Source organism: Sylvia atricapilla, chromosome 12 (assembly GCF_009819655.1).
Source record: "Sylvia atricapilla isolate bSylAtr1 chromosome 12, bSylAtr1.pri, whole genome shotgun sequence".
Classification (NCBI taxonomy): Eukaryota; Metazoa; Chordata; class Aves; order Passeriformes; family Sylviidae; genus Sylvia; species Sylvia atricapilla.
In genome coordinates this window covers 6,454,978-6,467,981 of record NC_089151.1, presented here as the reverse complement: position 1 = coordinate 6,467,981, position 13,004 = coordinate 6,454,978, and the positions used below count along the sequence as shown (strand labels likewise).

At 36.9% G+C, this 13,004-nt stretch overlaps 1 protein-coding gene across 2 annotated transcripts in view; it reads left to right on the top strand.

The window, feature by feature from the left end:
* Positions 1–13,004, top strand: part of WWOX (WW domain containing oxidoreductase) — a 476,595-nt gene that overhangs the window by 107,213 nt on the left and 356,378 nt on the right. For both annotated transcript variants that reach the window (XM_066327560.1, XM_066327562.1), the window contains exon 8: positions 2,118–2,382. In XM_066327560.1, the coding sequence (XP_066183657.1) occupies positions 2,118–2,382 (265 nt within the window). The remainder of the gene's footprint in view (positions 1–2,117; positions 2,383–13,004) is intronic.

The window sequence follows — 13,004 nt, the reverse complement described above, 5'->3', positions numbered from 1 at the left end:
CTCGCATCTCTGGACATCTTTATCTGTGTTTTTGAAAACATTTTGAAAGTGCTCATTGCTAAGTCAGAGAGATCAGCCAAGGTTTAGAGAAGCCTACAAGGAAATAAGTAACAGTCTGTGTTTGAATAAAATAATTAACACAACTAGTAAATTTCCCTTTTTCTAAGGAGTCCAAATAATGTCTTGCAGCTTATCTTATCACTTAGACTGATCATTGTAAATAACTGTGCTTTCCCCAGCCCCCAGCCTGTTTAATGGGAAGAAGTTTATGTAAGGAGTTAGTTAGGTATTATTAGGTAGTCGTTCTTTCTGACCTACTTGAGAACTCTGAGCCTTAAACCATGTCGTAAAACAGAAGTGTTGGTATCTAATTACTTCTATAAACCTTGACTGGATCTTTTTGCTGGAGTCAAGACCCCCTGTTAGGGGAAAAATAAAGTCCCATGTTTGCAGAAAATGCTATCCTGCACTGCTCCAAGGCAAAATATTTATTTGCCTCTTTGGTTCTTTGTTCATTTCTAGTTACTTCTCTGGATTCAGCACAAATGAATTCTGTTTAAATTAAGCTTTTGGGTACTTTAAGCACATCATATTAAAATCAGAATAATAAGTAGGTTGAATTTCCTTCTGTCTTTATTTCTGTGTTGTTAATTTGATTGTGCAGCCCTTATTCCCCTGAATTCTATGAGATTGACTCACATAAGCACACTTGCAGGACTGGACTCAAAATATGCCACCGTGTTTCCTTTATACAGGAACACACAAAGAGTTTTATTTATAGATTATTTTTGGTGTCATAAGTGATTACTTGCAGAATGAATATAGGAAATTCCTCCCAGAATAGTCCTGTTAATTTCAGAAATGTATTTTATCTAACTGAAAATTATGAAAGAGAAATTGTGTTGTTGAAATTGAAGGGCTAATTCTGCGAGACACAGAACATCCTGGATTCCTCTTGAGTTCAAATACTGTATTGCTTTTCTCTGAGTGTATTATAATTCTGCTCACAGAATGAATGTAGAAATTCCAGCTGATCTCTTCATTTCTGGGCATGAGATGCAAAATTAGTAAAGATATTTTAAAACATTTTTCTAGTGTGTACTATAATTATGTTTATCCCTGTTCTCCCCAGCTGATTCTGAAAACTGAGTATTAAAAAGAGCTTGCTAAATCCTTTTTATTTTTAGTAGCTCCTCTGAATGAAACATAGATCTGTAACTAAATGCGGTATTATTTTATAATATTAAGATATACCAGTAAATTAATAAATGAAATTGTAAGAGCTGGGAGGAGAAATGCGTTATGGAAATTTCCTTTTCTTCATCTAAATATCTTTAGAACATTCACTACTTTGTTTCTTTCCTTTTTTTTTTTTTAATAACAAACAGCTGGTGTTTAATGACTCTGTCAGACCCAATTAAAAAACGTCAACTAGTTACTTTGATTTGTGTTCAGCCATGCCATGGGTATACTTAAAAACATTATACTCTGCCAGAACTCATTTTGGCTTTGTTTACATTTATCTTTTAAACATATAAGACTATTGATGGCAAGTTACCAAGGTTATAACCCCTTTATATTCATCAATTTTTAATCTAAAAAAAAGCTTAAGAGGCGGTGAGACTCATCCACAGTTACTTGAACACTTAAATGCAAGTGTGCTGTGTGTGAGCACTGGATGAAATGATCAGGGGATGGGAAGAAGGGGAAAAAGCAAAGATGCTGCATTGCTCTGCTTTTAATGCAGAGTTATTTTATCCTACGTTATTTCCTCCAAACTGATAGGTGGCAAAATGTGTTTGTTTGTGGTTTTTTTAAAAATTTAAAATAAAGTGATTTGTAAGTTACATACAATGTCTTTAAACCATCAGAGTGTTTTCTAAGTTGTTTTTGTTTGTTGTTTGCTGTTTCTAATTATCCAATAATTTTACTGCCACGTTATATGGGATTATTCCTTGGGTCTCAGGCAATTTCCAGCAGAAGCTTTCAACTGCTAAATAAGCTGTTGTTTTATGTTGGCTCTTGCCAGGATCCACTCTGTTGTCTACACTTTATGTTGTTCTTAATGAGAGCGAAATTAACTCTGGGGTATCTAAGGCATGTTTACTGTTTTTCAGATTTACAGAAATTAAAGACTCCTCTGGAAAGCTTGATTTCAGCCTGCTTTCTCCATCTCAGAAGGAATATTGGGCTATGTTGGCCTACAACCGCTCCAAGCTTTGCAATATCCTGTTCTCCAACGAGCTGAACCGACGCCTCTCTCCCCATGGGGTGACGTCCAACTCAGTCCATCCTGGAAACATGATTTATTCCTCCATTCATCGTAGCTGGTGGGTGTACACTCTGCTGTTTACCTTGGCTCGACCTTTCACCAAATCCATGGTAAGTGAATGCCTTGAACTGTTTTGTGCACCTTCATTTTTTCAAATCGGGGGAGGGAAGTTGTAAAAATCCAGATGTATGTGTCTACCTCTTGCCTTTTATGACCGTGATCCTGATTCTAATGGCAAAAATCATGCCAAGGCAGTGCTCTAGAAGAGGATTTCTTCAACCACTCAAGATTTACTTTGTCAATCTTCTGTTAAGGAACCTTCTAAGATGGACTGCATGACCTTGTTCGAGTGTATGATTTTCACTGTGATTAAGTACATACTGTGTCTTAGGTGTGGGATAGTTTAGAGTTATTTCTGTGCTCAGGATACGTAAAACATCAAAAAAATTGCTTTGGCTTTTAAGTGGAATATGTTGACTGCATTTTTTATGTAAACAGATGCCCTAGTTAGAAAAGATACTACAGACATTATTAATGGCTGAGAGAAAGTGCTTTCAGTGGTAAAAGCACCTTCATTCATATTTAAAAAAAGCAACAACCCAACAATTTTCTTGATTCTTACAAAGTGCTGATGACAATGGGTGTTTTCCATTTGTCTCCATTGGATTTTGGACTGGAACCATGACATAATGAAAGGCTGTGCAGTTCTTCCATCGCCAAGGTTATGAGTCTTTATTATGTAAGAATTTGCAGCACCTCCAGCACTTGGAGGAGTTACTCTTATGCTTTGAAACTCTGAGCCAATTATTTATGAGGAGTCCAAAGTGTTTTTTAGGCAAAGAATGGCACCTACTTCACTGAGAACTGGCTTCCTTTAACCTTGTGGACTGTGTCTCATTCCTTTTTCACTGACAAAGAAGGGTGTTCCCAAAAAGAGGAGCAGGGAGAAGGAGTCTCCCTTGAATGTTTGCTTCCATGAATCAGGGAAATGAAAAGATCCATACCCCTGCAGAATCTTAATTTATACTGGGATAACGTGTGTAGGAAACACAGGGTGTTTAAAAATCTGATTACGTGTCCATAATAGAAAAATACTGGATCTTCATTAAGACCTGTAGAGCAAAAATATAAACACTCCAGTGTTGACCACGTGTCAGTCAGGAGAACCCTCACACCTCCAACCTCTGCCTGCATTTTGCAGCCTGTACATCTGCAAAGCCTATTTATGTCCACAAGATTGATACCTGAGTGCTCTGGCACCTTGGGAGAAGTAATATTATCTTTCAACAGCATGTTTTTTTGACCAGGACCTATAAAACCACGTCTCTGCTGTGTTAGGGATTGTTTGTAAAACAAATTCTTGAAGTTCTCCTGAGAATGTGTAAGTGAATGTTATCAAAATCCCGTGAAAAGGATCCAGTCTGTGGACGTTTATGAATTGTTAGTTTTATTTACTCTGACATATTTTCACAAATGGAACCTTTTGCGTTTGTTGCTCAGGAAATCTTATCCTCCAAGGAACAAAATGAAACACTGATGTTAATTTTGAATTCTTGGAAAGAATTGATAGATTTTTAAATAGTGTCTATTAATGGGTATTACATATAAGAGAATACAAGGTACAGGAAAAGGTATCAGCACTGAATAACAGTGCACTCTGGTCCAACCCAAATCACTTCTGTTAAACCCTTCATGTTTGTATTTCACTGAGGTTATTTGAATGTCATAATGGAGGGTATGGGCTGAGGTTAAGCATCAGTTTTACAACTCATATTCTGATATGAATTATGTTCCCCTGAACTCTACCAATGCTTCAATAGCCAGTAAAAACTAGAAAAGTGCCCCTTCCTGGGTGTGCAAACAAGCTGGACTGAAGTTCTCAACATCATCTCTGTAAGAGTTTCTATTTTAAGGCTTGTAGGGAGCAAATGATTTTCTGCTGCTGTTTCTTTTTTAGAGATTGTGCTGTTATCAACCTGGAATAGATTTGTTGGGGATCTTTTCCTGGGCTTCCTCTCTGTGTTTCTGTGGCAGCACAGTCTGGAGTTTAGATGAGCGTTTAGGTCAGAAAGTTGGGAGTGATCTCAAAGCTTTACAGCTGCAGTCCCAAGGTGGTGAGCTGCTCATTCCTGAGTTTTCCAAGGATGTCTGCATTGCACAATGCAGCATGATGCAGCAGCATTTAAAGTAGTTTGAGCTGAGCTGGGCCTGTCACTGGAATTGAGCTTGGAGGCAAGGTTGTGTGGAGAGAGGGGAGGTTTGGCAGCCCAGACAAGGAGCCACACAGAAATTCCTGGACCTGTTTTAATCTCTGAGGCTGTAGCTTTAGCTGCTGCAGCATTTTGGTGTGTGGAGAGCCCAGTTCTTCCTTGAGCCAGTTTGAAACTGTTTGCTAGGTCCTGATCTATTGGGCTCCTGGAGTCTGCATAGATGTTGAATATATATATATATATATATATATTCATATATATATGTATACACAGACACAGAAACTGCAGCTGCACGTACCTGATTCTAAGGACTTTTTGTATTATTGTGGTAGCCAAGAGGTAGTTTGAAGTAGAGCAATGGAAACTGAGAACTATTCCTTTCTTTCCCACCCACCTCTTTTCGAAATCTAAAATCCACAAGGATTTCTACACAGAAATTTAGAAGAAGTGTATTGTAGAAATAAATAGTTACAAATAAATTACCATTTTATTATTGAAGTAACTGTAGCCCTACTAATGTCAAAAGGCCTCATTTTACTTACCACTAACTAGTTACTCAGTAAGTTGGGGATGCTGAGGTTATAATTAAATGTCAATGGAAACAAGTAGCCAAAATAAAAAACAAATTGCAGTAGAAGCTCTGAGAGTAACTGTGTAGGCCATACATATATTTAGCTGGTTTGATGTAAGGCTCTAGGGTTTTGGTTTTTTTTTTTTTTTTCTACCTCTTTTACTCTCTTCTCTTTCCCTCTGTCTTTACAAACTGACTCGAGAAAAGTTTGACTGAGTTGGGTTGGTGGTTTTTTTTTTTGTTTGTTTTAAATAAATGCTAGTCATTCAGAACCCATCTGATTTTTCATTATTTACATACAAGACTCAAATTAAATATATTTATTGTAAGTTTCGTGCTTACACTGAGTGTGGTATCCGGTGTCACCCCCAGGTGATTTTCAGCGTACAAGGGCATATAGAATTATAAGCAGAGTGCCATTATCACACACTTGTGATAGTCTTACATAGACCCAAATATTTTTGTTGGCAGGTAACAGAGGAGAAAGAATATCATGTGTTAGAGTAGCAAGAGCTTAACAGATGTTTCAGTGAGCTGAATTTTCAAATCCTTTTACATTAAGAAATGGCTGGGGTTTGGGGAAGTTCTGAGGCTATTGGGTTACATTTCCTGTTGCAGAGCAAAGCCAGCCATTGTGTTGGACTTTTAGCAGATGTGTTACCCCCTTTTAATGGCTGGGAGTAAAACATTGGTTCTGTTGCCGAGATATAAATTACATTTATAAAAGCTCAACTTGTCACCTTTAAAAGCCAGTTTGAAGTAGTAAGACAGTTCTGCCCTTAATTTTTCACTGTGTGAGAGACTGATGCTTGAAGTTCTCTTTGATTTCTCCCTCCTTCCCCAAAGATAGTAACTTTCCAGGACTGGATTTTGTATTTAAGGTATTGCTGTTGAGAATTATAAGGAATATTTCTAAGGGCCCCAAAGTCTTCTGCATTTCCAGTTTTTATATAAAGCCATGAATTCTTGTCCCTGGGATATTTTCCCAGGAGTGTTTGAGGCAGTAGCAGTGTTGCAGTGTTCATACAGACAGGAGGAAACCCCAGTGCCTACAATGCCTTCACTGGAAGTTGGAACTTCCCATAACTTGGAAGTGTTTAAATTTAAATTTCATGTCATGATTTCCATGCACATCTAATATCAACTCAGAAATATTATTATGGCAAAAAATCAATCTGCATCTACAGGAGTGACTGTAATCTAATGACCACATCTGTTTGCTTCTGATAGAAGCCCAGAAGAGGCTCTGCAGCCCCATCACCTCTTTGCTTTCTCCCCTGTCCTTTGCTGAAGAAGCTGGAATTACCCTTGGAGCTGGGGATAGAATTCCCCCTCCAAGCAAACACTTTTTGCTGTCCAAAGATCTGTGTGGGCTGTGTGGAGTTGATATTGGCTTCCAGTTCTGAATTCACAGTTCAGGCCAAATTCTGCCCTCAGCTGTGTCTGTTCACCCCCAAGAGCTGCCCTGGGCAGGGTAGGTGTGAGCGTGTTCCAGCACAAAATTTGGCCTTCATTTCCTTCTTTAAATTCCTGAAAATGCACTGGGGTTTCCTGAAAAGCAAGAGGCAGCTCTTTTTGACAAGAGCCTCACAGTTCAGGTTGGATCAAAATGACATTTTCTTTTCTCAGATTGAGTTCTGGGCAGGAAGTGGAAGAAGAAAAGGAAATATCCACCTACTGGATATTAGCAGTTGTAGAGAGTGAATAAATCTCATGGACACTTCTCTTGGATTATGGATTAATGCCTGGATGTAAATGTTAAGATGATGCTCTCCTTTTTAACATGCAGGTTTGTGGACCTTGCCTCCAGTACCATGGAGGGCCAGTTACCTTATTGAACCCTGACAGCATGTGCTTCCTTACACAAAACTCACTTTAACATTGGCTGAATTGGGTAAAAGGAAAGAAGGCTTATGTGGAAGAGCATTTATTTGTTGTAACAGGATGGCAAAGAGATGCCTCCAAAGAAGTTATTGATCATTTTGTGTGTCCTATCCAGCAAGAAATTTTATATAAGCTAGTTTATTATCAAACTTACATTTAACTGATACATACTTCAACTAGCTGCTAAAATAAATGTAGCATGAAATATAAGGGCAAATTAAATTTGTCCTCTGTACCCTACACCACAGGAATGGAAGGTCTCTGTGGAAACTCACCCTGTGCCAAAGTGAACAGGGCATGATCTCAGTGACCAGAATGGTGCCCAGGGGGAGCAATGGACATAGAATTTGCTGTGTCCAGCACAGCCCCATAGCTGTTTCTGGAGCAGCTCTGTTTTTGTCTTCTAATTTTATGGAGGAAAATAAGGAATTTCTTCCCCCAGATCCTTGCGGAATTTCAGAATGCTTTGTCAAGTATGTGGGTTGCAAGGCAGGGAAATATTTGGTCCTTGATGGTTTGTATTACATGTCATTAAATTAAAATTTTAAATGAAAAAAAGATTATTTCCCTATATTTTCAGACTGAAAAAGCCCTTTCTCATTGTTATTTCTTCTCTTTTACTCACCATCACTTACGGAGCTAAAGTGCACCTGGAGTGCTGTGGAGTCTCTGAGGTGCTGTGCAGCATTGATCTGTTCAGAATGTATTTGAGAAACCATAAGGCAGGAAATTTCTGTTTTATTATGAGTGTTGAGGTGCTTGGGTGAAGGGAATGATGTTGCACTCTGATAGAAACAGCTGAACAGGATGTTCAGTATTTGAGGTTGTTTTTTTGTCCATTTACCTTTAGTTTTTTATGTCATCACTATACTCAGTATTACAAATTTGCCTCATCCTTATGGTAGGATTCTTGAGATTTTTTCATACTGAAACGTTATGAGTTGTGTTCTTTGCTCAAAAATTGATTAACTACTGCAACAACTGAAAATAAGGAAGCCTTTGATTCTCCATGGGTAAAGATGGCTAAAATTAGAACTGTGAGATTGAAGAGATGGTAAAAATAATTTTTTTAAGTATTAGTCAGTGAAGTTCTGTAGTTCTGGGTCTTTTTTGATTTTTGCATTTATTTTACATGTTGCTGTACAGACACTCTATTTTGATATCAGTTATTCCAAAAAGATGTGGACATTTGGGGAGGAAAAAGGGTTCTCTTTGTGGGAATCCGTGTTTTCACAGTGCATGGTTTTATTCTATTGTCAGGGAAGAAAACAGCTAATAACAGCATTAGAAAATCTTCCAGATTTATATGTACAACCTCTTGTCCTTGCTTCCTTCTGACTGATTAGAAATAAGGTCTCTCTCAAAAGTAGATGTGTGCTACTTTGCTGCATTAAACACCACATTAAAACTCTGGTTCTGTACAGGTTTGTGACACTTCTGGTTTTGTGGCCACACACAAAAAATTTTCTTGTGTAGTTCACATAAATCTAATGTTTTTGACAAGCATTGTTAAGAAAACAGCAAAAGAATTTATCATAGAGCTTTGTTAAAAATAATTGGGAAGGAGAATGTAAGGGAAAATACACTGTGAGGAACTTTCTGGGTGCATCATGTACTTGAGTTGTAGAACCCAAAAACTATAAACATTTATGTTCATGTGCTTTTACTGGATTTAGCCATCAACAGCAACTTTTCCTGGGAATAATCTAGTTTGAAATTAAGTCTTGATGATTTTTTTGTAAAAGCTGAAACAGATTGCCTCCATATTTCATGCATTTATTTCGTGCTAATGCGAACATATGTCTAAACTTGGAAAAGTGGCAGCAATGGTCTGAACCACTCTCTTGATATTTTCTGCCCTACATCTTAACAAATCTATGAACTCAAGTAATAATTCTATCTCTGCTGCTGGTCTTCCTTTGTCCACTCTTAAGCTGCCCTCAGATGATGCCAGATATTGCTATAGATAGAATTTTTAAGAAGGTCAGGTAAACCAAAGGACTTTCATAAAATAATCCTGTACTTTCTGCCTGATCTTTGTGACCTACTGAGCAGTGAAAATTGGTGCTTGATATTACTTTGCATTGCTGAAGACCAAATGTGAGTTGTGCCCAAAGCTCCCCTTGATTTTTGGCTTTGTTGAGCTCCAGAGCCCAGGGTGTGCCCCTTTTGTCACCCCAGGTCCCTCCAGGTGCTGCAGATGAGGCCATTCAACCCTCCCTGTGACCTCAGAGTTTGTCCTTTGTGAGCCTGAGCAAGGTCACTTACACATTTCACTGTAAATAAAAGCACAATCCAGACCTTCTTAGTTAACCAGCTAGCACATAAATCACAGGATTATTTATTTTCTTTAGTAACTAGAGAGTAATAGAGAGAAAACTTTTATGAATAACTGTAATCAAAGCAAAGTCAATGTGCTGTGGTTCTTGTATAATGATCTAGGGAACTGCTGCATTCTGGAACAATGATCTCAAATATTCAGTGATAAAGTTTGAATTTTTAACTACAGTTTTAAATCACTTTTTATAGAAAAATAATCCCTAAAGAAAAGTCTTTTTTCATCCTGGGGAAGAGGCCTTAGTACTTGCAGTACTTAAAGGAGCCCCAAGGGAGCTGGAGAGGGACTTTTTGCAAGGACATGGAGTGACAGGACAAGGGAAAGTGGCTTTGGACTGATAAAGGGCAGGTTTGTTTCCTGTGAGGGTGGGGAGGCACAGGCTGCCCAAAGAAGTTGGGCATAATCAGGATCCACGCATTTGAAGTTCAGCAAAAGAAATGTTTTTTGGACGAAGATTAGTTTTTGTTTCTTTGACCCTTGGAAGTTAAAATCCTGAGCCCAAAATTAAAATGGTAAATGGTAAAAGTAATGAAATTACATAATTGGGTGTTGTTAGTCCGTGTCATTTTGTGATCATAACTCACAGAGCAATATAAATTTTGTGGATTCTAGAACATGGTTTATCTTTCCTCACTTTTTTTTTTTTTCAAGTTTCTATTTATGAATGGACAGATGTTCAGGAAACCCCAAGTTTTTGTTGGCCCTGGGTAGAATAGATGGAATATGATTTATTTTTTTAAAAAAAGAATGTAGTGTAGCTCCTACATTATGGAACTATCATTTAAATACTATTTCTTAATTGGGGGATGTAGTGCTTAGTTACCTTATTTCCCTAGAACCCCTTGGATATCTGAGATGCTTTATTGTACCATGCTCTTTTCATTTCTCACTTTATCTTCTTTGAAGAGGTGCCATACCACTTTAAACAGTTCACCAATCAGTTTCAGATGATGGATTCTCTTTAATCATTTACATCTAGAGAAAGTCAAATATTCCTTAGGAAGCCAAAGTAATCTAACAGAATGTATGGTGTTTGTGCAGCTGGATATCTTATTTATTTGAATTTCTCAGGGAAATCTCTTCTGACTTTACAAAAAAGAGGTAAGAGTAAACAGCACCAGTGTCCAAGTAATGTGAGCTGGAAACTCCCTTCTTTTATAGAAAAGTAATTTAAAAAGTATATTTGCAAGATCCAAAAATAATAAAGTATATCAAATTCAGAGTACTGCATAATGTTTTTTCAATATTATTACTATTTTTACATGTGTGTATATATATGTATCTATATGTGTGTGAATGTACCTACATACCTATCTATAGAGGTGAAAAATATACTTGAGTCTTTAATATAGTTCATATTCCTGGATAGGTGAACACAGTGAGAGTCTGCTTTCCTGAAAAAAAGGTTCATCTGTTTGTTTTTTACTGTGTGATGTGTCATTTATCATCATGTTAGTGTTCCCTGGACATAACTGCATAACTGAATTAACCTTCTTAAAAACTTCCTTCCAGGAAAGCTATCTTAGACATGTGTATGTGCAGAAATATGAATATTTCTAGACTTTTGGGAGATATCCCACTGTGATGCTAATAGGGTTTCTAGTTCCTGTCTATTTGACATATAGTAGTCTATTCCAAAGTTTTTTATATATATATATATATATATTTATATATTTTTTTTTTTATATATGTATCCATTTTTTCCCCCCTGAGGAAGATGTGGCGGAACTTGCTGGCATGATTTGTATGATTTCCTTATGATCAAGTAGCAGATTTGCACTCATTCTTTTTAGGGGGAAAGCAGGCATAATAATGAACCAATCCATTGTGCTTAATTCAGTGTAAAAATGCACCACAAATGATACAAGACTTACTAGTTTTACAACAATCTCTATGAGGATTAGTAATTAGAGAATTTCTGAATTTAATTGAGCTTTTAAAGTTTCTTTTGAGACTTCCACTATTTGAGTCATTTGGATTTTCCAACCTCTTTATTCTGCTGTTTCTAGGAAGTTGTTAGAGAAGTAGCATCCACCCTATTTTAGCAAGGAGGATGTCAGTAAATATAAACAACACAGTCAAATTCCATCCATTATTTTAGTGACAACATCTTTTTGCAGTTATTAACTATCACTATGGATATAGCACAGTCTTCATTGCATGCCAAAAAAAAATCTATAGAAGGTAGTTGAGGAATTTTATTAATTGCAAAAGCATCACCTTGCAATAAGATAAAGATAGCAATGTTGGATGATGCATCTTAAATAAAAATGAAGTATTTTTTGATATATAGAGAGAATTGTTTGTCTTGAAAAAACAAGATCTACTTGTCCCAAACATGCAAGACTGATTTGTCAGTGCTGGAGATTTCCATCTCTTGTACTGTCTTAAGGGCTGATATTTCCAAAAGTAGAAGTCTTTTTTCCAAAATGGAGTTGAGCACACATAAGGGTTGAAACTCAGTGTGAGCTTGTTTTGAATGTTTGGTCACACCATTTCTCATTTCTTTACTTTCTCATAGATGAATGTGCGCACACCAATAACTGGTGAGGCTCCTAACCGGTTATGAAAGCATTTGCTCAAGTGTTGAGCACCAGACTTTATGTGAGAGGAATAGGTTTGAAAATCCTTGTGCTGATCTGCCACATTAGCATGGATTTTTCTTTGAATGCTGTACCCACTATTATGCAAAAAATATTGAAGAACACTTCAATTTAACAAGGTAGAGCATAAGAATACTTGGAAACACTAGGATTAAATTTTTCACTGAAGTTCAACACTTTTGAATGTAGGTATTTTTCTGATGATTACCTTGTCTCTCACTAATCTATTAGTCTATCTACTGTAATCTATTAATGAATACAATTAGGGTTTTTTCATTTTGTGAGAAAATTGGAAACACAATTTCTTTCCACTGAACAGCATTACCATTAAATTGTTGTCCTGAATTGTCAAACTTGCATTATGATGAATACTACCAGTACAAGAAAACTAATTTAGCACTTCAAGTAAAACAACTGTCTTGGCAATTTTTTATGATAATGAATTTGTAACAGTGTCATTTAGAATCTGATTGTCTACTCATGTCAAGTAGCTCATCCCATCCTGGATAGTGTGGTTATCTAACAGTATTAATTATGGAGCAGTGGCATGAGCTGCAAAATGATATTATTGATAGTCAGGCTTCTCATGGCAGAGCAGTGTCCTGCCTCAGTAGGAAAGGAATTTCCCCATTTCAGGTTTCCGAGGCAAAGGTCCCAAATATCAGCAAGGTGGGCATCTGAAAAGTCCTTTCCTGCTTCTTCTTGTGGATCACTGGTGACTGTTCTGCTTGTAATATCATTACATAAACGAAAAAATTAATCTTTTCTTCATGTGTAGCAATGCTAAAATAAGGGTTTTCTGGCAAATAAATTTATTTTTTGTTTTTCAAGATATCATGAGTAAACAGAAGTAATTTAACTAGTTCTGCCAAGGAACAAAGGGTTACCTGAACTGAATGAACTACAATAGTTGCATTTGATGAACTGCTATGTTCAAAGTGAGCTTCTCTCTTGGCTTTTGCACCAAAAGTGGTGATTTTGTGAGAAAAAAATGATGTGTTGACTTCTTCCATTCCCTTGATGGGAAATGTATGTGGATTTTCAACCTTTAAAGGAATTATGGCAGAAAGTATCAACAAAGCTGTCAGTTCCACTTGTGATATATATTTATTGTCTCCTTTTCTGC